Raw genomic sequence first — 22,944 nt, forward strand, 5'->3', positions numbered from 1 at the left:
TGCTCTAGATTATTCAGTGAGAAAAATAAGTGTTACTCTGCTAATGCACATTTACAAATGTTGTGTAAGTTCTAAATGTATTTCTTTTTCCAGATGAAGGATTATCATTTGAATCAGGGGAAACATTAAAGTCTCCTCAAATCAGGTTACTAAGGATAGTTGTAATGGGGTTAATGGGGAAATTTATCCATCTTTGCTTGTAGGTTCTACCATTAATTAGTTTAACTCATTTTCCTCCAAGTTTCATGTCAGTATTTTAAGCTCTTGCAAAGACTGCTTTTTAAGAAGGACTTTATTAGCAAGCCTCTGAATTAGGAGGCCCTAATTCCTTTGCTCATCCCCGTTTTTGCATAAAATGGTATTTCTCCCAGGACAAGAGAACATGTACATAGGCTGGTGTTTTAGGCCCTGAAAAGTAAAAACTGGATTTACATGTAATAACACAATTTAATTTGAGCAGGTGTAAGCTGGCTCAGATCTCTGTTAGATGATCTCCAGTTAGAAATGGGGATTCACCTCATGTAAGCTGTAGAAATCCCCTGGGGAAACCTCAGTTGTCTTTCTGGTCACCAAATCAGCTTAGGCTGGGAGTTGATTACCCATTCAGTCTCTCTGAGTTCCTCAGAAGGGAAGGTGGGCATGGCTGCCTGCTGGATTTCTGAAAGCTTAATCTTCCCAGCAAATCCTCACCGCAACTAGGTGAGGTTGATAGTCTTAGGATCCCTCTCTCCCTCTCTTACCTATTTAAAAAAAAATAATAAAATAAAATAAGAGGCCTGGAGAAGAGCAGAGACTTAGGTGGAGAACAACAGCTCAGGCACTAAGAGCTGGGATTCCAACCCAGGGCTGTCAGACCCTCAAGCCACAGGACCACCAGCCTGTCTGCATGCCCGGGAAGGAGTGCCGGTCTTCTCCGGCTCAGGCACACACCTCATGATCTTTATCTGGTGGAAGAGGCTCCAGGCCTGCCGGGGAATGGGAGCACAAGCAGGTGCAGGCAGCTGGGGTTGTGGAATGAGAGCCCATCAAGTGACCTTCAGATTCAGGGACCTGGATTTGAATCTCCAATTTGCTATTTGCCATCTGTAGGACCTGGGAGGTGTCACTCGACCTCTAGAAAAAAAAAAAAAACAGAGGAAAAATCACACCTTCCTGGCTAGCTTCAGGGAGACATCTGATTAGAAAATGCCACACGTGTGATCTTGATTTCCGTACTTTGCCCTCTGGTGGGTCACGGGGCTGCCCCGTGTCTGCAAACACCGACCGTATGAGAACCAGGAGCTCCGGAGTGCTAAGTGTCTTCTTCCAGTGCAGTCTTCCCATGATGCTCTGAGCTCCCCGTGCTACATCTGCCCATGAGGAAGCTGCAAATGGGAACAGTCACTCGGCCGCTCGCAGCTGGCACGGCTGAGCACACCTAGCTAGAATCAACTCTCTCCTCTGTGAGTTCCAGTTTACTAGAGCGTATGTTCCCGGGGGATGGAGCCTTGCTCCCTTTCCCACTCGTTCAAGCTCCCAAAGAAGGGCAGCACCGCTGCTTATCATTTCGACACACATCTCCAGCCCTGAGCCACTTGCTGTGTGCTCAGCGTGCCACCCCAGGCCCACTCGGGAGGAGGAGCCTGCATGTCCCTGAGGATGACATGGTGTCCTTGTGGTCGCTGCCATCCTGGATCTGCTCACCTCTAATCTCTGCCCTGCAGAGGGCTCAGCTGGACTTCCTACAGGAGGTGCTAACTGCGCACACTCACAGCGCACTGATGCAGTGTTGCTCTGAGTAAGTAATTAAGCACGACAGCACCTAGGAGGGCTGAAGGAGATTACTTTCAAAGGTCTCCATTTCTGAGAAGGCCTCCCGGCCTGCTCCGGAGGGACCCCCTGGTCTGGCCCAACTCCTTAATTACTTTCAGAGGCACTAAAGTTTAAATTAAATTCTAGCTGTTTTCCTATTAACTGCTTCCGGGGCCCTGAGCTAAGCATTGGGTGAGGCCTGGGTGGCAGAAGGCAGTGGGTCCGTGTGACAGGTGGCGTGTTTCCTTGTTTGGCTCTTTAGCTGAAGGATTTCATGAGTGCCAAGCGTCTGCCAATAATTGGTGCCCTGGCAGAGGTTTACAGGTGGCCTACAATGCTTGCCTGTTGGATTTGCCATTTCCAAACAGCCCCAATTGGGTGTTCAAATGGGGCTCCAGGTAGGATTTTAACATACACACACACACACACACACACACACGCTCACTCTACTAGATACCAACACTCTAGCTGTGAATACAGAATTTCTGTCCGTACCTGCACTCTCTATCATCCAAGTATGTTTTATCCTTCTGGTTGTCTCCTTGCCTTTGGCTTTTTGTCTAATCCTCCAGGGGCCTTTATAGACAGTTCTCATCCCTCCGAGTCCTCGTAAGCCAAGAGCAGCCTGAAAGACCAGTTCCCACCTTTGGGAGCACTTTTCAAAGAAGCTTGGATTTCCTGGCTCCTGCCTGCCCCCTTCTAGAACTATTACCCATTTGAAACTTCCTCACCAGCTTTTTGCTGGCCCTTGGCTTTGTCTGAAGGAGACAGGGAAGATGGCGCCATGGTGGCCGGGGCAGGCTGACTCCTCACTGGTGCTTGAGAAGCAGCCTTCCCTCTCCCGCAGGACCTACTGGCCAGGCTCACTGCCCCACAAGCAGATACTAATAGATGAGAGCATCCTTTCTTCCTTCCTCAGGACCTCACCCGGGTTGCAGAAACCCTGGGACAGCTTCTCGGCCCTCTTGTATTGGCACCAGTGCCTCCTTTTCAAGCCCATCACTTGGGTCACTCATTCTGTCCTCCTGTTTTGTTTGAACACTGTCTGCATTCCCAGCCAGTCTAGCCCCAAGCGCCTTAAAGCTCCAGGCCTCGGGTGGAGTGGAGAGATGGTGCCCTGGTGGAAAAGCGATCCTGTTTTCTTCCCTGGGCTATCTCCCTTCCACAGAGGCCATGTGTGCCTTATTTACACTTGCTGATTGCATTTTATTCATATTTTCCAAACAGACAGGAGAAGTCCACTGGGAGAGCACCAAATTACCTGGGCCCTTCTCTGCCCAAGTGCTGTGCTTTCCTGGGGGAGAAAGCTGTCTTTTTGTACATTTTGGAGTAATGTGCAGTGGCACTCTACTTTTCTCTAATGAAGCCCCAGCGGCTGCACATGTGATCCACACTTCTGGGAGCATAACAGGAAGGCTGCGCACTCCTTCCACAGGACCGCTGTTCTCCCGCCAAAGCTAATGAAGGCAGAGCCTGAATTCATCCCCGTAATGCACAGCCAGCTGCCTCACGTGCATCATTGGCAGAGCTCCCTTTACATGGGAGGGCCTGATGTTTTGATTTTTTCCAACCCAGAAAATGGACCCAGTCAATTAGTTGCCTCAGTTAGTACTGGTTCCCCACCAGCCCAGTCAATGCAGGGAGCCAGTCTAGCACCCAGGGGCGGCCCGGCAAGTAACAGCCTGGATCCAGATCCTGTCACTGTCCCTAGATGACTGTGTGACTTAGGGAGCTTGGAACCAGGCTGTTTGTGCATTCCCATTTCCTTTTAATACCTACATTTTGAAAACCTATATATCCACCCTTGGTAAGTGCTGAGAATACAGGCAAAGGGAATCATCATGAAGCTTTTCTCTTCAGGAGAAGGCAGACATCTGTTACAAGCTGAATCCTGTGGACTTGTACTGACCCACCTACAAAATAAGTAAAGGAGAGATATTATTTTCCGTATCACAAGCATCTCCTGAGGCTTGAAAAGAAGTGCGCGAGGATAAAATGGTAACGCGTTGTGCAGACAGTTCGGATATGGGAAGAGGAACATAAATTTGTTAAGTCCCTGCTATACGCCAGGAGCTGTGAGCTTTCTTTTGCGGATATAACCATATTCCATGCGACAGTGCTAGGAGCTGAGCTTTTTATGCCATTTTGCAGACGGATAAATTGAAGTTTGCAAAAGGCAACAAGAGGGTCATGTTATGTAGAGTTAGTAAGTATGCGTCGAGAGCATTCCTCAAGCTGGGTACCGGCTGCCCAGGATGACGGGCCTTAGGAGCTGAGCCTGACTCAGGGCTGTTTTATGCTGCTACTCTCTAGAGAGGAAGAGGGGCCGTGAAGGAGAAAGTACGGGTATGATGAATGCCACCCAAGGACCGAGACGCTGAAAGTCCCTAAGAGGGGAAAATCCTCCCGTAAGATCTGATGGGGAAATTGGCATTAACGAGACAAGGAGAGTAGGGGGCTCAGGATGGAGCAGCATCTGGAAAGGACGGTGAGGATGCGGTCCAGAGCCCAGGAAAGAGAGGAGGGAGACCAGAGGTGGCCCAGGGCACCGTGATCAATACACAGGCCACATGAAGGGTATGGATTTGCTGGCAGAGGGTTGAGGAGCCTCTGAGAAGACGGAAGTGGGGAAAAGACAGGAGATCAATTAGGACCCCGATCCAGTTTTCTTGGTGGGAGGTTCTGGTGGGGATGATGGGAGTGGAGACAGTGGAGCCAGCAAGAAAGTGGGGAACCTTCTGTAGGGATCTGGGACACTTCCCTGGTATATACCCTACAGACAGGAGGGCCCAGTAGTGCCATTTGCCGACCACAGGGGAGGCGGGGATGCAGCCTACACTCCAGCCATGCTGGAACAGACTGAGATCCTGTGAAAAAGTAACCTGTGGGAACAGACAGACAACACACAGTCCGTGATGAACAGGAGGCTGACAGCGACACTGGGTGGAGGGCAGGAGGGGAGAGAAGGAGAGGTAGGGAGCAAGAGGACAGGCTGGCTTCATTCACTCTGGAAGGTAACCCCGTGGCCCAGGGGATCAGGTCCTAGCCTGTGTGAACTGAGTCCTCTCCCAGGACAACACTCTCTTTTTCTGAGGATGCTGAGGCCGGTGGCCCGAGTACCAGCTTCTGTCACCAGGAGGAGAGGAGAGCTCAGATTCCCTTGAGAAATCACAAGGATGACTCCACCTTAGGACACCAAATGAAAATGGCGGATTTGGTTTTATAAAGATTTTCTTTTTCCCCAAAAGTTATTTTTCCCCAGGAAGGAATTGAGTGTGTGGGAGGTACTCTTTGAGTCCCCCATTTCTGAAAACATCAATCCTCTGTTCATCCCTTTATCAGGGGCTCTGATAGGCCCCTTACAAGGCAGGCATCCTCCCCCCTCCCCAACCCCCCCCCCCATTCACTGCCAGCATGTCTTTTGTGGCTAGAATCCCCAATCTGAACAAACAGTGCTCTGCAGGCTGTCATCTTTATTTTTTTCTCTGGGATGTGTCTAGCTCCAGGCCAGCTGGGCCAGACTTTGTCCCCATGAGGACCATTCAGTGGAGGACACAGCAAGTGAATAGGGCCCGCTAATTGAGTGCCTCCTATCTCTGTCCAGGCTTTCTGATCTCTCTCCACCCAAGCCAGGGGTGTCTCGCTGGTGCACTTTTCCCTGAGTGACACATTGGCTCTTTTGAGATTCCAGTGCCTGATTCCATCAGCCATCCAGAGCCTGTGTACTTTGGAAAGCCTGTGGGAAATTCAGCAGTCTTCTAAAGATATAGATTACCTGCACATCTGTCAGGGTTTAGTTAAACATGACTGACTAATTTATCCTGCAGTGTGAGACGGGGATTCATTTCCTTTGCAAGTTGACTTGGCAATTTTCTCTGCTCAGAGAACATTTAGAATAGATGGTGTGCATGGCAATTGAGAAGAAATAGATGCTATTAATTTTCCATTTTCAAATGTGAGATTGACTCTAGAGCCCACATCCCACTCCCATCAGGAAAACAGACCACATCCTTTCTTGATTTGAGCTGCTTGGCATCTGAAGAGTCATGAAAGTGAGGGCTCTATCCCAAGCTTCTGAGTTGGGGCTGTCAGTCAGTGTGTCCGTGTGGATCTGCTCCTGGGTGAGCCCATGAGTCCTGACCCCTTCCTGGCTGTGTGCATGGCTTAGCAGGAGATTCTGGTTCCCGGCTTGAGCAGGCATGGGTTCTTCCTCAGCCCCTCTTTACACACCAAAGGTGTTGGGATGGGAGGGCTGGAGGAGGCATTCCGTTGAGCAGTTGAGCATCTGCCTCTTGGTTCCACCTCAGGTCACATGATCTCAGGGTCATAAGATCTTGATCTCTCTCCCCCTCCCCCGTGCACATATGTGCCCGCACGCTCTCTCTCTAAAACACACAAACACAATTGAAAAACACCAAAGGGAAGGAGTAGAGGTATCAGATATTAGGATATCATGATGAGCCTCCATAAAGTTGGAGTTCCCAAAGGGATAGCTGATGTCATCCACTATTTTCTGGCACTTGGGAAACCCTCTGTAGCTGTGCTGTCCCCCATGGTGTCCCCACCCACAGGTGACTGTTTGGCACATGATGGGGGTGGGTGAGATCAGAACACCTCATTTTAACTATTTTACTTACTTAAATTATTGTTCATATAAATAGGCACATCTGGCTAATGGCAACTGGACTAGATCGTACAAGTATCCATTTTCCCCAATCTCTTATGCGGACAAAGCCAGTTTCGTGGACGTGCATTTGCCTTCTTGGTTTTCTGAGTGCTGTGATGAGTGCTCTGAGCTTACCTGCAAATCTTCCATTAAATTGTAGCTGGCACACACCGAACAATTGTTATGTGCCATGTGCTTTGTAAGTCCTTCACATACTTGGTCTAACTCATGGCCACATAGTGGTATCCTGGGTTTATGGAGGAGGACACCAAGGTGCTGAGAAGTTGAGACTTGTGGGGTGACCCCGCCAGGCAGTGGTAAAGCTGGGAGTCATTCCAGGCGCTGTGAGCCCGTAGCTCTTATGCTCTGCGGCCAGTGAAGACAGTTCTGGGTACCATTTCCTGGCTGGTATCTTAAGATGAATCATGGCCCAGTTGTCAAAAGCAAGGCTAAGTATCTTGAGGTCCTTAATAGTGTGCATATAAAGAATGCATACATTCCATGCCTGGCAGGGTGTAGATCTGGGTCCTGACTGGAATGAGGAGAGAGTGGTTGGGAGAGTGGTTAGGGGAGCATTAACACTCCACAGATCCAGCCTGGGTCTGCTTACCAACCCCAGCCCCCACAATGGAGAGTCAGGAAGACCTTTACACCCGAGGTCTGGGAAGTTTGGCTCTGTTGTTGGTCAAGTTCCAAACACCAGGCTAGCTAAAGGTGGGCTTTCTTAAAAGCAAAAATGCAAAATGTTAAAATGAGGGGAAGATCTGTATGATACTATTCTTTTCTTTGGGAGACATACAGGGGCTGATGCCTTCAATTCAGTGAGAGTATGCATTGACTGAAGGTTGGACTGGACTTTTGGCAAGACTCTCTACTCATTCATCATTGCCCCCATGCCTTTCAGTAGAGAGCCTGATGCTGGCAGTCTCTCTAGACCGGTAGAGTCCAGCCTTAATCTACATCCCATCAGCTCTGTAAGATATTCAGGACTTGGTTCTGCTTTATAATGGTGTTTTGCTTGGTTTCTGTGCTGTCTCCTGTGGATTCAGAATTTGGGAAAAGCAACTGTTCTGGGTTTGTGTCTTTGTCCCTTCTTATTGGGATTTTGGTCCCTTGGGTTTCTAATTTCTTACCCTCCAGATGCTAAAGGCTGGTTTGTCTGCCTCTTAGAGGTGGGTCACTGTCTGGACCCTCATCGGGATTCTTTATACCCAGAATTAGGGTAATATGTGGAATGAGGATTTATTAGCCCCATTTCCAACACCACTGTTCCTCCTTTGGGGATTTTTCCCCTCAAGCCTCACTTCCGCACCCTCAGAGACCTTCACAGAGTATGCACCCCTCTACCCAAACATGCCATTGGGGTTTCTTCTTGTTCTCAGAAGCAGTATTCCTTGGCTGCAGTTCCTATCATCTACCTTAAAAGGTGAGCCTCATAGTTAGAGATGGGCTGTGTGCCAATAGAAAGGACTTTTGCATGAAGGTGGCATGCATCTATCTCTAGGGGAAAGTCAAGTCAGCCTACCATAAGGCCAGCAGCATAAGCCACGCACACAAATCCCAACCTTGGGCTAACGCTAAATCGATTGTTGTTACTGGGAACTCTTGGTGTGCCAGGCAGCCTCTCGCTGAGGACATCCGCTCTTCCTGAGTGTTGATCTCTTGGCATGAGTTTAGTGGAAAAATATGATCTCCAGCAAACTGTACTAGCAAGTTCTGTTGGGTTAGCAAGAGAGATCTGTTACGGTCTTTGGAGGCCAGTTGCACAACCAGGAGACTGTTAGCGTTGGTTTTACCAGCTCGGAGACAGTCCAGATTCAGTTCTGAGCAATGCTGCTTACCCTGTGGAGTCCCGGCTTTCTGTCGTGCTCCTTCCCTGTGACTGCAGCATCTCTGGGTGGTTTTCCAAGCGTGGGGAAAGTGCTGCACTGTGCTTGGAGAGGGGGGTTAGTGTTGAGCACGGCTCTGCGGACGGCATTGCATGTTGAGAGCTAACAACAGAAGAAAGTTGGTGGACTCACTGTTTCTTCCTTTTGCTTTTCTGCAGCCTGCACAGATAAGGAGTTGAGGAACCTCGCATCCCGCCTGAAAGACTGGTTTGGAGCCCTTCATGAGGACGCCAACAGGGTCATCAAGCCCACCAGCTCTGATGCAGCCCAAGGCAGTAAGACCACTCTGCTCTCACTAATTTATTCCATTTTATGCACCACATTTCCTTAGTTACTAGACAGTGTTGATTTAACAGTAGCCTTTTGGTGTAATCAAATAAACACTGTGTCAGATGCACACCAGTTAAAATATTTTCTTGATTCCCAAGCATTTCCCCCTCCTCCATGTAACAACTTAATTTTTAAAAGTCTGGCCACAAAACTCTAATGTGTTTAGAATAGAGACTTCGGAAAATACAAAAAGCTATCTAAGAATTCACCACTTTAACCACCATAAGCATGTTGTGGCATATACGTGAAGTTTTCTCCTTGCCACACAGGAGAAAAAAATCTGTGTCTTTGTACATGCATACAGCACTCACCGCATCATCTGTCTGACTATTGTCAGTCACTCAGCAGCACACTCTGGCCTCCTGTGTTGAGTAGTGTTGCTCTTTGTCATAGCCACCGAGAATTTCAATTACAGACAGAATGTATGTAATTAGACCTCGATTTTGGAGCACTGAAGTCGTTCCTAATGTTCAGCTCTTATAAGCAACTCTGTACAGAACATCTTCGATAATGTCTCCCCTCCTCCATCAGTGCATTGGCAGAGCCCGTATTCAGAGCCTCTTCATAACCTAAAAGAGAAATCTCAGAGTGGGCCAGCATGTTTGTACCTTGAGGGACTCTCTTGTTGTCTTGAACTCAAAAACGATGAGCAGTAACCTTCTCCATGCTGTGGCCCTGTCGCTCAGAATGACTTACCCAATGACACAGTTGTTCAAATATCTGGACTTTCGCAACTGTTGGGATCCAGAGCTCAACCACTCTCTGGTCTTTGGCCAGAGTCTGAATGATCACCTTAATTACAGGTTATTCTTTGTGGCTGGTAGCTGTAGATACTGGGAGAGAATACTGATCTAGGGGACAATTCTTTTGCTAGTCTGAATGTTACAGTTTAAGGGAAAGATAGTGTCCGCTTCTCAGGATCTAAGTATCCACAGAGTTGGTTTCAGGTGGTTGAGTCTATGGGAAAGGAGGAGGAAGATAGTTTCTTCTTCCATTCTTGCCTTCCTCCTACCATTCCTGCCAAGGCTTGGAAGTTTGTGGACAATTAATTCACAGATGGTCTAGAGGAACTTTTCCTGGTATCCTCCTGGGGCAGCCAGGCCCTTGGGCTTTCTGAACAACCTTTCCAGGAAGAGCAGATGACTGTGCAGAGAGTGGCTCCTTATACCCTCCAGCCCCATGAGACTCCTTCTGCAGACAGTTGGGGAGCTAGCAAAAGACCTGCCCTTGGCCAGAAGCAAATTGAGTCCCCAAAGAGGCTTTTAGGTTTGATGTCCTGAAGCAACTGCAGTGAAAGGAATAAAAAGGAGCAAGGCTTGGTTAGCCCATAAGGCCATAGGAGGGAGAGATGTTTTTATCAGTTCAGGAGTTGTGAAGAGGAAAGCATGGGGCATTAGAAATCCCACGTGCTTGGGGGCAATTAGAAGGGCTGTTCTGTTCCGCCCTCCACTTCTAGATACCAGATGCAGGTGCCTTTTCCTTAGAATTTTCCAAATGGGTATTGGGGAGGTGGGGCTTGACCTTCAGACTACTGCCTGACCAGCATGGCACGTCTCTTGGCTGGTCAGTGAGCAGTGAGCTTCTCTTGGTCATGTATTAAAATGTTAATGTCCTATAAAATTGATGCATATTACGTAAAATATTCCATCTAAAATAGTGGAGCCTTTTAGTGTCAGAGTAAATGATCTTGCTTTGCTCAGCAGCCCCTAAGGACATCCCCATCATAGAGATGGTTCAATCACGAACTTCAAAGAAGAGGCCACATGATGTCCCGTAGTCTCCCTTGAGAAAGGAATTTTCTAGGACATGTTATAAGGTGTCAGTGGGAATAAATTTAAAAACTGATTTTTATGTTTAAAGGGCCAAACTCTGCAATAGTTAGAGAACTTCTTTCAACTCATGCTTTTACTAAGTCCTTACTACATGGCTGCATGGGCCTAGGCTACTCAATGTGGTGTTTGCCCTCAAGGAGCTTAGCATCTGAGGAACATGAACTGACAAGGAAGGGGAAGCAGAGGGTTCTGGAAGAGCTCAGAGGTGGAGGTGCTACACTTATTTCACTGGTTTCTGGACAGTGAAGACCCTTTTTTAGGAAACCAAGGCTTTCAACAGTTGGCAGTGTACACAGAAACCTGCTGAGCAGGGAGTGGGCAGTCAAGCCCATCAGGACCTCAGCTATGGCTGCTGTATCTACCCCGCCCTGCACTGCCCATCCTCAGGCATGGCCCCCATGCCAGCTGGATGTCCTCAGGGTAGGAGGATCATGGGAGGCACAGGCAGCCCCAGGAGAAAAGGGACTGAGAATGTAGACTCAGGCCTGGGCCTCCTGCCTGGGAAGCCCAGCTCCACAATTAGAGGATCTTGAGCAAGTCACTTAAGCCTTGAGCTTCCCCCCCCCATCTGTAAAGTAGAAGGAATACAGTATTTTAGAGGCTTCTTGGAAGGATTCAGTGAGATGATTAAAAATAAGGGGCTTAGAGGACTACCTTAAATAACAGAAAAATGAACTTTTATAGTAATTTTCCTGGGAAAATAAAACTATTTCTACCAATCCAACTTATGGAACAACTTGAAAGTGCATAGTGCTTTTGATTCTGAAAGCAAGACCAATTTTAGATTTGGGGCATGCCTTCTCTGGGGGTTGTCTACAGTAGACTCAATATCCTGAGTGTTAAGCAAAGTGTTATTATTCTAGTGCGTACAGTTCCCATTTTGGAAACAAATAATTCTTTAAGAAAACTACCCCTCCTCCCCCAGGGAAATAAGAAAGAAATTATTGTCTGAGTCAATTTGGATTCCATATCATGTATCTCTTGAGGGAACGGTAGAAAAGAAGAATGGGGAACAGAGGCAGATACCTGGCTAGTTTTCCCATTAATGTTCAGACAGCTTGGATTTAACAGTCCTTTGGGACATAATCAGTGCTTCTGGATTGTGCTATATAGTTTCATTTCACTGCCATCTTTTTTTTTTTTTTAACAATAGTTTCTTTTGTTTTGGTGATTCAGGTATTTTCCCCTAAATATAAAAGTGTAGTTTGCAGAATTACAAGTTTTTCCTTTTACTCACCAGGTTTGTATTTTTCCTTTTGGGCATACCCTGTTTTAAGCAAGTCTGGTAAATGAAAACTCATATTTACATCCCAGATAAATTAGTGTGGGGGACTTGTTCCCTTTGGGACATAATTTCCTCAAATGCTGACTTCTGTTTAAGAGCATTTTAAAATATTTAAACCCCTACTCCAACATTAGTATCTTTTGGTAGGGTGCCCCTGAGATTCACCCTTGGAGGGGAAGTGCCTCAGGAGGGGGTGGGGGCGGTCCTGGGCCGCCTCGTGTCAGCCCAGACCAGGCTTAATGGCCGCTGAGATGCACCCTTCTCTCTGCAGGATTTGACACCAGCATCTTGCCCATCTGCAAGGACTCCCTGGGCTGGATGTTCAACAAGTTGGACATGAACTATGATCTCCTGCTTGACCACTCAGAGATCAATGCCATCTACCTGGATAAATATGAGCCCTGCATCAAGCCTCTCTTCAACTCCTGTGACTCCTTCAAGGATGGCAAGCTCTCCAACAATGAGTGGTGCTACTGCTTCCAGAAGCCTGGAGGTGAGGCAGAGGAAGGGGGTGGGAGTAGTTCCTGATGCTCAGGGCAGCCACACTTGGCACCGAAGCCCTGTGTATCACATACTAGGGAGGCAGGTGGAAGTAGTCAAGCCAAAGGACATGGCTAGAGAGTAAGCAGTCAGCTGACAGAATGCCAGACCCAAAGGCTCTTTTCTTCTCACTTATTTTATTTTTGTCATTGTATATTAGAAAACCCAAGAGCATAATGAAAGGGCCTATTACCTCACTCCCCACTGGAGCGAAATCTCCTTGGAGGAAATCTCTTAACCATTTCTTACCTCAGCGTTTACCTCTGTAAAGGGGGTATAGAAACCTTTGCTACATCATTCCCAAGGTCCCTGTGCGATCCTTTCTGTGAGGAATACTATACAAATAGCAGAGTACTGTAATGCCCTTGGTCACACGAAGTCTCCTCTTGTCAGAGAAGAGGCTCTTGTCAGCCTCTCTAGGGTAAATACAGCTTACTCCTGAATCTCATAGACAAGGATTTCTTGGTTATACACTCCAACTCACTTACAAAAGAGACCACCTTTGAGGAGTATGGCGAAAGAACGCAGGAGTATCTCACATCATGCAAGTCAGAGGACTGAGTTCCCCTGCAGCCTATCAAGAATGCAGAGGCAGGAGCTCAGAGTCTCTGGGAGGTGCCGCATGGTCTGGCTTAGCTTCCTGGGCTTGTGCACCCAGGTGTGGTGATCCACAGCTAGCTGGACTAGCAGAGAGTGGCTTATATCTGAATCCCAGTCCTATGTCCCCAAGCTGGCTCAGCTTGAGTCAGGGATCATGGATAATCTACTCTGAGCATGGCTGTGGGAACCCACCCGCAGGAACGGAAGAGGGCTATAAATATTATAATTTTAAAATTTTATGCATGTCTATGCCTGTCTGCATTCAGAGTCACTGTACACACAGAGCAGAAAATGTGAATCATTGCAAAGGGCACTCAGTGTCAAGTACATGTATCTGTTGATAGGACTACAAGATACTTTCCTCAAAGCAGAATTATTGGTCATAGGGCTTATGCATTTTTTTAAAGATTTTTTTTTTTAAATTTGACAGACAGATCACAAGTAGGCAGAGAGGCAGGCAGAGAGAGAGAGAGAGGAGGAAGCAGGCTCCCCACTGAGCAGAGAGCCCAATGCGGGGCTCCATTCCAGGACCCTGGGATCATGTCCTGAGCCTAAGGCAGAGGCTTTAACCCACTGAGCCACCCAGGTGCCCCAAGCATTTTTAACTTAAGTATTACTTCCCATTTCCCTCCCCAAATGGTTATATTAATTATTACTCTTACAAAGAAATACCTAGGTCTCTGTGTGTCCTTTTTGGTGTGTTTTTAGGGATTCTCCCTGAATGGAGGACATTAGTACTGTTCTGGCCACATGTCTTGAAATACTTTTATCCCCCAACTTTGACTTGGTGCCTTTTTGCTAGGAAGAAATTTGTCAATTTAATAATGTTACGTTTTTCCATCCTTTATGGTTTCCTAGAAGCCATGAGGCTTACCATAGGCTTAGAAAGGTATTTTGTGCCATGAAATACTAAAGCATTTCTCTTATGTTTGTGTTTTCATCAGTACCTTTTGGTTGGTTGATTGGTCTGTTGAAATCCTGTATTGCTTTAGATTTCTTCTGTGTGTGGTTAGGTAGGGGCTGACTCCTGGAGAGGGTTGTTCAGTTACCTTTCTGTCATTTTGTGACTAAGCCATCTTCCTCCTCTAATTGAATGCTTCATCTATTGTATATAAAACTTCTTCATGTATAATTATCTATTCCTACATCTAGTGGGGCTACCCTCTCCTGCCACTCATCCTTCAGGGTTTCCTGGATATTCTTATGCTTATTGTTACGGGTCTTAGTAATCTAGGGAGAATTGTTAGCTAGGTAATATTGAATCCTTTGACTCTAGGACAGCATCTGCCAACCAACAGAGGTACATTTTTAAGTTTTGTTCTCCCAGATACTATACTTCCCTCGTATTTATCTTCCTTGTAAACGAAATTGATTTTTTTTTTCTATTGTAGTTCCTTGCTGGGGGTTGTTTCAGGATTAATTTTCTTCACAGCCACCTTACTAAATTTTCCTTTTGTTGGTAATAATTATTCTGGTTGGTTTCCTTTGATTTTTTTCAGGTGTGCCATCGTATCCTCTGCAAAGTGATCATTTTTTTTCTTTTTCTATCTCCTTTCTCTTTTCTCCTCCTGGAAGATGCAACTTCCAAATCAGTGTTGACTAACAACCATGTTGTTATCCTAACAAATACCTGGGGTCATCCAGTACTTGGTACGAAGATGGCTTTGGGCTTGAGTTCATAAAACCTCATGTGACTGTAGCCAGAGTTCAGGTTTAACCAGAATAAGTAAGCTAAGCCTCATACTAGCATCTCCCTTAGAGCTATGAGTGCCAGGATCTTGAGAGGATGGTTGCTGTCCTTAACATGGGACAGATGTGGTTACCATGCCAGGTGGATGTCCCTGGCTGGGCCGGCCTTTGAGCAATGGCTGAAGGAGGCCAGAACCCCTTCACAGGGCACACAGGAGAAGCTGAATCAAGGACAATTGAAGTCTGTTCATTGTAGTTCCTTTTTTGTTTCTCATTGTGGCATTTCCCTCTCTTTTTTGTTTGGGTTCCCACTGCCTCCCTCCTTGACCCAGAACTCACATTTCTTCATTATTTCCTATTGATTAATGTATGTATTCAAGGCTGAAATTCTCTCCAAGGCACTCTTTTAGCTGTAGACTGTAGGTATTCCATACGTGGTATTTTTGTTAGGATAAATGTGTAGATAATCTACAGTTAAGGCTCTGAGTCCCTCTCAGGCCCCAGAAAGTTTGGGAGCATACTTTATAATTCTCCATGTGGTAGTATTATTTGTTGTCTGGCTTTGATGTTTTTTAGTGTTCTGTTTGGGTTTTAGAAATTTTTTTCAAAAATTCTTACTGGAATTATATCCCTTAAAATAACAGTTGAATATTTGTAAAAAAAAAAAAAAAAAAACAATTTTTTTTTTTTTTTAGTACAGAAAGAAAGGTGCGAAATAGAACTTCCTGGAGCAAGAGTTTGTTATACTGCTATCTTTAAACATGATTCTCCCAGTACTGGGTTTAGCTGTACAATAATGGAAACCATTTCCTAGGACATGTCTTAGTTTGGCTCAGTCTATATGTAGCCCTTTTCCTGGGGACATGTCATGCATTTTTATGCTGTGGGATTAAAACTTTGGTTCCATTTGATTAGTCTCTCTTTTTTTTTTTTAAAAAAAAGATATTCTTTATTTATTTGACAGAGAGAGAGAGAGGTCACACGTAGTCAGAGAGGCAGGCAGAGAGAGGAGGAAGCAGGCTCCCTGCAGAGCGGAGAGCCCGATGCGGAGTTCAATCCCAGCACCCTGAGATCATGACCTGAGCCGAAGGCTGAGGCTTTAACCCACTGAGCCACCCAGGTGCCCCTTGGTTAGTCTTCTTCTTTTTTTTTTTTTTAAGATTTTATTTATTTATTTGACATAGAGAAATCACAAGTAGGCAGAGAGGCAGGCAGAGAGAGAGAGGAGGAAGCAGGCTCCCCGCTGAGCAGAGAGCCCGATGTGGGACTCGATCCCAGGACCCTGAGATCATGACCTGAGCCAAAGGCAGCGGCTTAACCCACTGAGCCACCCAGGCGCCCTTGGTTAGTCTTCTTGAAGAAGCATCAGTAACCTGGATCTTGAGCCTGAGTTCTGCTGCTTCAGATACAACCTTCATTCCTTTCCGTGTATAATTTTGTCCTTGAGACTTTGTATCTGCATTGAGCTCTGGTCTCACAGTGTCTTTTTCACAAGCATCCTTGCCTACTTGGAGGAGTCTTTGGTAACTTGTCATCTGCTCAGCAGCCAACATTTTTTCTGTTAGAATTCTTTATCTGGAATTTGGTCTAACTCTTCACTGTTTTTCTCACAGCAGTTTCTTGTATGTCTCAGCCTGATTCATGTTTCCTTGCTAAAAAAGAAGCAGAATTTTTACAATTACTGTGGGACAGTTTGAGGAACTGACCCAGTGTTATGTGAATGAAGGTGACTTGTATTGTCTCGGAATAGTCTTCCAAATGCCTGTGGTTTCACACAGAGATGACCCTTTCCAGTGGCAAAATAGGAATAATAATGGTACCTACTTTGTGGGATTGTTGTAAAGATTAAGACAAAATTCTAGAACATTTTCTGGTACCCGTGTCCTAGTAAATGCTACCTTTCATCTTCAAAGATGGAATTTATTTCCCTTTTCCTTGTTTTCAGTTGGCATCTTTCTCCAATACTCAGAAAGCACCTTAACCCCAGAAGTAACCAGATTTTATTAGCTTTTCTCAAGGAACAAGCAGCAAGATGGTGTGGTGTGCAGTGCACAGGCTAATAGATGTAAAGAGGTACTCTGGTACTTACTACAGGTCCCAAAGTTGCTTGGACAGAAGTAGTGTAGGGTCCTTGAGCACAGAGCAGAACCTTGCCAAGCCACAGGGTGTGCATGGCCAAGTCACTCAGTATGGGTGCAACCGTATTCCTTTAAGCTCAGAGCAGAGTCAGTTCTCCAGACTGGAGAACCGCGCACTCCCATATGCTCTACTTAGCCATGTGGTTCCCACTGTATCAGTCCTTCACCACAACAGGTGTTTCATAATTGAGGACTTGGAGGCTGAGAGAGATTTACCCAAAGCATTCCACTGTGAGGTTGGCAGAGTTGAGAATTAAGGTCTCCCTTTTCTCTATTCGCTGCCTCTCTACGTATCTCAGATAGCTTCAGAGTTGGCCCTTGTGGCCTGTGTTGTCCTATCCTGGGGTACTGAGTCAGAAAATCTAAAGTAGCCATTCTAATCCTCTTTCTATCCTTCAGCAAGTCCTGGGGTACATCAAGTATTTGTCACCTTCCCTCTGGTCCGCGGCTCCTGTGTTGCGTTCAGAACATTTAACCACTAGGAAGCTTTGATCCTAGTTCTCAGCTGACTAAAATGTCTATTGCCAGATCACCTAGTTGGCACATGGCATTTGCTTCAGTTGAAGGTGGGCAGAAAAATTAGTATACAGTGCAGGTAGCCCCCAAATACTATTTAAATACCTTGCAGTGTAAGATTTTTTTCTTTTTTAATTAGTAACACTAATGGCCTGAATTTGTTTTGCTGTATAATAACAGCATATGGAGTAATTCCAGTCCCAGGTGTGTCATTGTGTACATTTCACATCAAGAGTGGAGCCAATCATTGGAGATTATGTCCCACACCATCTGGAAACTGACTTTCATAAATTATTTTTTAGGTCTCCCTTGCCAGAATGAAATGAACAGGATTCAGAAGCTGAGCAAGGGGAAAAGCCTGCTGGGTGAGTACAATTTTGTGTCACTCGTTTAAACAACTAATTAAACCATCCATGTCTCTTGTAATATTGAGCCACAGCAATGGTTATTCAATTAGGTACCTGCGTTTCCTGAAAGAAACGCGTCCCTTCATCCCCAGACAGCTGGCCAGAGGTAAGTTGAGGCGAGGGAGCTGGTTGAGAAACGCGGCCTCCTCCCTTAGCAGGGGACTAGTGGGCGGAGCCCCAGCACCATTGCTACCTCCAACTCCTCCCTGACGTGGTCTGGAAATTCCGGAATTATTCCCCAGATTAAGTTGTCTGTGCAAGGAGGAAGATGCGCTGGGCCCTCTTCTGGTTCAAAGACTTTGCATTTCTTGGTTTCGCCCGCATAATAATCCGTAGAGGAAAGCATAAGGCTGTTCAGACAGTGTACATTTCCCTATCTGAATGTTAACCGTGTTTTTTTCCTGGACCTGCCAAGCTGGGGCTGAGGTAAAGGTAACATAGGCCAGCTTGTCGAGGTGTCCCTTGCAGCCACATGTGCTCCTTCTCCAGCACTCAAGGGGCCTCCTGGCAGAGAGTGGTAAGGCTCATTTGTTGGCCGAAAAAGGAGTCTGTGTTGCTTTACTTGCTTTTTAAAAAGAGAACTGACAGCTGCAGTACAGGAATTCAGAATTATTCTTGTTAGGCCGTAAGAAGCAGGTGCCTTGCCTAAGCAGCTTGCCGTTTCTGACGTGTACCTATTTACTGGAAGGAAACGGGCAAGTTTGCTGCAGCTTGTCAGAAGTAGGCCACCTGTGAACTCTGGCAGCTTCTCCTCCACTGCTTCTTGGGTCACCTCAGAATACCTAGCTGCCCCTTCATTCTTTTGAAAGGTATTCACTGGCTTGCCTCAGATGTCCCGCTTCTGATAATCCCTGCTGTTCAACTCGGAAAGCACCCCGAAGTTGTAATTCTGACCTGGGTGGACCCAGGCTCTAAAAAGACAAAGGCATCTTTCTGGGGTGAAGGCCAATGGCTGGCTCCCTCCTTCCGTAGGTATTTCCAGCACAAGGCCTTGTGCTCACCTACGTGATATCTCCATGCTGGCGAGTATTTGGGATTTGAGTTTTGTACCTGAGGTGCACAGGTATAGAATAATATAAATCTATTTTTAAAATTTTATTTTCATGAGCTATGGATATCCTCTGAGTGCTTTGTTATTTAATAATGAGACATTTATAAGTTACAGAGTCCGAGATAAAATGTCTCATCTTCTGTCTTCCCTACAAAGTGCCTATGTTTGTCCTATCATGAATCCCACCTAGTTCTTAAGCTTACTTTATCACATCTCCCCACATACAGAGATTATTCTGGCTGACTCCTAAAAAATATCATTGACCTTCTTGTACCTTATTTTTTTTCATAGGAAAATCTCCTAATATAATACATGTGTTTTCAGGCGCATTTGAATTTAAAAAACAACCTCCTGTCAGTTATAGTTACTGCTTCCTTAGGAAGAATGGTAATTCTATTACCTCATTGATTTAGAGCAACACCTGCTTCTTACCAGCCTGGAGCCTAAGCCCAGGATCCGGTTTTCTTTTTTGTCTATCAAGTGCTATTGTTTTCCAGCGGCAGCACTAAGGAGAGGGGTCAGCATTTCTCCAGCTTTCTAGTAGGTCTTCTCCTTTGCAGACCTTGATTGAGAATCTGTTCACAAATCTCTCTGCCTTCTGGTCATGGGAATCATCTGTTGTTTTTATTTTTCCTTTTCTGTCCTCCTGCTGTGCGCTGGCGGAGATTGAGTGTGTGGGCACCAGCACACTTACTTATCCTTTAGGATGGTTCTCTGTGGTTATCTTTTTGATCTCTGAGAGCCTGGTCATCTTAGAATAGCCTGGTGACATGGCGTTGAAGAGTTGTTGCCACAATCAGCAGGATCTGAGGTTAAATCCAGTTCAAAATAGTAAACCCATTGCTTCCCATGCTACACTTCCTTCTGGAGTCTATTACTTGAAATAAATTAAGGAGCAGAAAGCCAGAGAGGTAAGCAAACACTTTGCTTTCATACCAGTGTTATTACTCTGGTCACATTCAGGAGTATTTTCCCCATAGAAGAGAAGTATGCAATTATGAAACATACATTCTAAGAAAAACCAAAACTGAGAAAAGGGCATTCAAGTGTGAGGACAGAGGTATTCTCAAACCGTAAGTTAAGTTTACTAACCCCAGGCTTACTGAAATACCACCAAAGGATTTACTCTATAGAAATGAAACAATTCCAGAAGGAATTATTTAGATCCAGTTGTGGAGAATAAATAAGACGTGCTGCTATTGACCTATAGAAATGTTCTAGAGCAAGAATGAAAATTTCAGACTGTTGGGGGGCAGTGAGGATAAAAGGTGGTAAGCTTCTAGTTTATTCTGGAAAAAAAGAAAACCTAGATTAACTTGAACTCTTACTGTTGAGTTTCCCACAGAGAAAGAGAGGCATAACAATACTGGAAATAGACTATAGAGTTGTTAAATCTATAGAAGAAAAAGATGGGACTTAAAATCCTGATCATTTCAACAAAATGGGGAAAAAGAAGAACATGTGTATCTGTAATCACAAGAAATGTAAATAGACCAAAACTCATTATGAGACCAATTTTTACTTTTAGAGGTAAAGGTAAAACCATCACACTAAAAGTTGAAACTAAAAGATACTAAAGACTCCTTTTCATAAAAATCTGATCTAGCAAATGCTTTGTCTTGAATTCAATAAACAATTCTATAAACAAAGAGGTGCTGAAATGTTCCTTTTTCTTTCACCATATTATGGTATGCTTGCAATTTTAAAACAAAAGAGAATTACAAGAAGGAATCATCATACCTACAATTGTTACCAGACATATACCTCTTGAAACTTAGCTCAAGTAGACAGAAGAAATGAATAACCTGATTAATTTGCATTCGTATATAGCATTAGAATACATATATATGTATTCCTGTACATAATCATGAAATGTATTGTCTTTTCAAACACAATGGAGTATTTGCTTTGGATTACGCCACCAAAGAAAACTAAACAATCCCCCAAACCCCACACGTGAAGGGGGCAGGGGGAGCATATAATTTTTAAAAAGTACAATAAAACAATTAGAAGTAAAAGAAAATGAAAATTTTGTGTACCCAAATCAGAGGGAAGCAACTAAAGTGAAACTTACCTTCAAATGCATTTAAAAAAAAATAGTAAAAGTTCTAATTAGAAAAGCTTTATAGGAATATTATGAAGTGAAACAATCAAGACTAATGTAGAAAACCATGAAATAGACAACTCTTTGGCAATTGGAAAGGCTCAAATACTGTTTTGAATTTATAAGAATGTGACTTCAGATACAAGATGCTGTTAAAAACTTGTGGCTTTCAAATTTCAGCATGTATTAGAACACTTGGAGGGCTTATTATATTTTTATATATACAAATATGTATTGTATTTTGTTTATATTATATATATGTATATATATGTGTGTGTGTGTGTATACGCACACACATTATTATAATATTATTTCTAGGTCCTTTTCTCAAAGTATCTGATTCAGCAGACCTGGGGTGGGGCTCACATACTTGCTTTTTTCTAAGATGTTTCCAGGTGTAAACCAAACTCAGAAGTACATTAAAAGGATAATTTCCATGATCAAATGGGATTTAACCCTGAGATGCAAGGATGGTTCAAAATACATCATAGTAATAGAATCAGGTATCGTAACAGACACAGAAAATATATTTGACAAAATTCAACATCCATTTTTGACTTTGAACACAAATTACATATAAAAAGAACAAACCTCAACATAGTAAACACCACATACAACAACCAACATCATACCCATGGTGAAGGGGTAAAAGCTTTTCCTCTAAGATCAAGACTAAGACAATACTACCCACTCTTAACACTCCTATTCAGCATAGTACTGCAAGTCCTAGCCAGTACAGTCAGGCAAGAAGAAGAAACAAATGGCATCCAAGTTAGAAAGTAAAAAGTAAGATTTTCTTTGTTTGTAGCTGCTGTGTTTTAACCAACGAAGTGAAAGATCTATACACTGAAAACTATCTGATACTGATGAAATAAATCAAAGAAAACACAAATAAACTAAAAGGAATCCCATGTTCATGGATTGGAAGAGTTAATACTGTTAAAATATCCGTATTACCCAAAGATGTCTACAAATTCATTGCTATACCTACCAAAAGTCCAATGGAATTTTTTGTAGAAGTAGAAATAACAATCCTAAAATCCATACAGAACCACAAAAGACCTCAAATAGGGAAAGCAGTCCTGAGAAAGGAGAACAAAGTAGGAGACATCACATTTCCTGATTTCAAGCAAATTATCAAGGTATAGTTATCAAAATGCCATGGTGGCATCAAAACAGAAAGATCAAGGAAACAAAATCAAGAGTCCCCAAATAAATTCACGTATATAAGGTCAACTTAGACTTAGTAAAGGAGCCAAGAATATTCACTGGAGAAAAGACAATCTCTTAAATAAATGGTGCTAGGAAAATTGAATGTATATAAAAGATTGAAACTATATCTCAATTTTTATGAGTGGTAGAAGATAAACTCCAAATGGACTAAAGACTTAAATGTAAGAATGGAAACCATAAAACTCTGAAAAGTAAACAGGGGAAAAGCTCCTGGACATGGGCCTCGGCAATGATTTTTCGGATGGGTCACCAAAAGCACAAACAATAAAAAATTACAGAAACTTCTGAACGCAGAATTATCACTAAAATTAAAACCTACAGAATGAGAAAAGAATATTTGCAAACCATGTATCTGACAAAGGCTTAAAGAACTCACACAATTCAAGAGCAAAGAAAAATCTGATTTAAAGATGAAAAGACATTTTTTTAAAGATTCATTTTACTTGAGAGAAAGAGAGTAGGAGGAGGGGTAGAGGGAGAGAACCTTTAAGCAGACTCTCTACTTAGCACAGAGCCTGATTTGGACTTGATTTCACCACCCATGAGATCATGACCTGAGCGGAAAACAAGAATCAGACAACCAACTGAGCCACCACCCAAGCACCCAGAATGGATAACATGCAGATGGCCAACAGGTACAACAAAAGATGCTCTATGTCATTAATTACTGGGGAAATGTAAACCAAAAACACAATGAGATAACAACCTCACTGTCACAGTGGCTATCATCAAAGCAACAACAGACAACAAATATTGGTGAGGTCACAGAGAAAAGGGAAGCCTAGTGTGCTGTTGATGCAAATGCAAACTGCTACAGCCACTGTGGAAAGGAGTATGGAGGGTCATCAAAACATTTAAAATAGAACTACCCTA

General features: G+C 44.4%; 1 protein-coding gene across 1 annotated transcript in view; it reads left to right on the plus strand.

Annotated features, from left to right (window-relative positions):
* SPOCK1 (SPARC (osteonectin), cwcv and kazal like domains proteoglycan 1) overlaps positions 1-22,944 on the plus strand; it is a 497,141-nt gene that overhangs the window by 468,889 nt on the left and 5,308 nt on the right. Inside the window, exons 7-9 of the mRNA XM_044227016.1 lie at positions 8,505-8,621; positions 12,065-12,286; positions 17,579-17,641. Coding sequence (XP_044082951.1) covers positions 8,505-8,621; positions 12,065-12,286; positions 17,579-17,641 — 402 coding nt within the window. The remainder of the gene's footprint in view (positions 1-8,504; positions 8,622-12,064; positions 12,287-17,578; positions 17,642-22,944) is intronic.

Source organism: Neovison vison, chromosome 1 (genome assembly GCF_020171115.1).
Source record: "Neovison vison isolate M4711 chromosome 1, ASM_NN_V1, whole genome shotgun sequence".
NCBI classification, from domain to species: Eukaryota; Metazoa; Chordata; class Mammalia; order Carnivora; family Mustelidae; genus Neogale; species Neogale vison.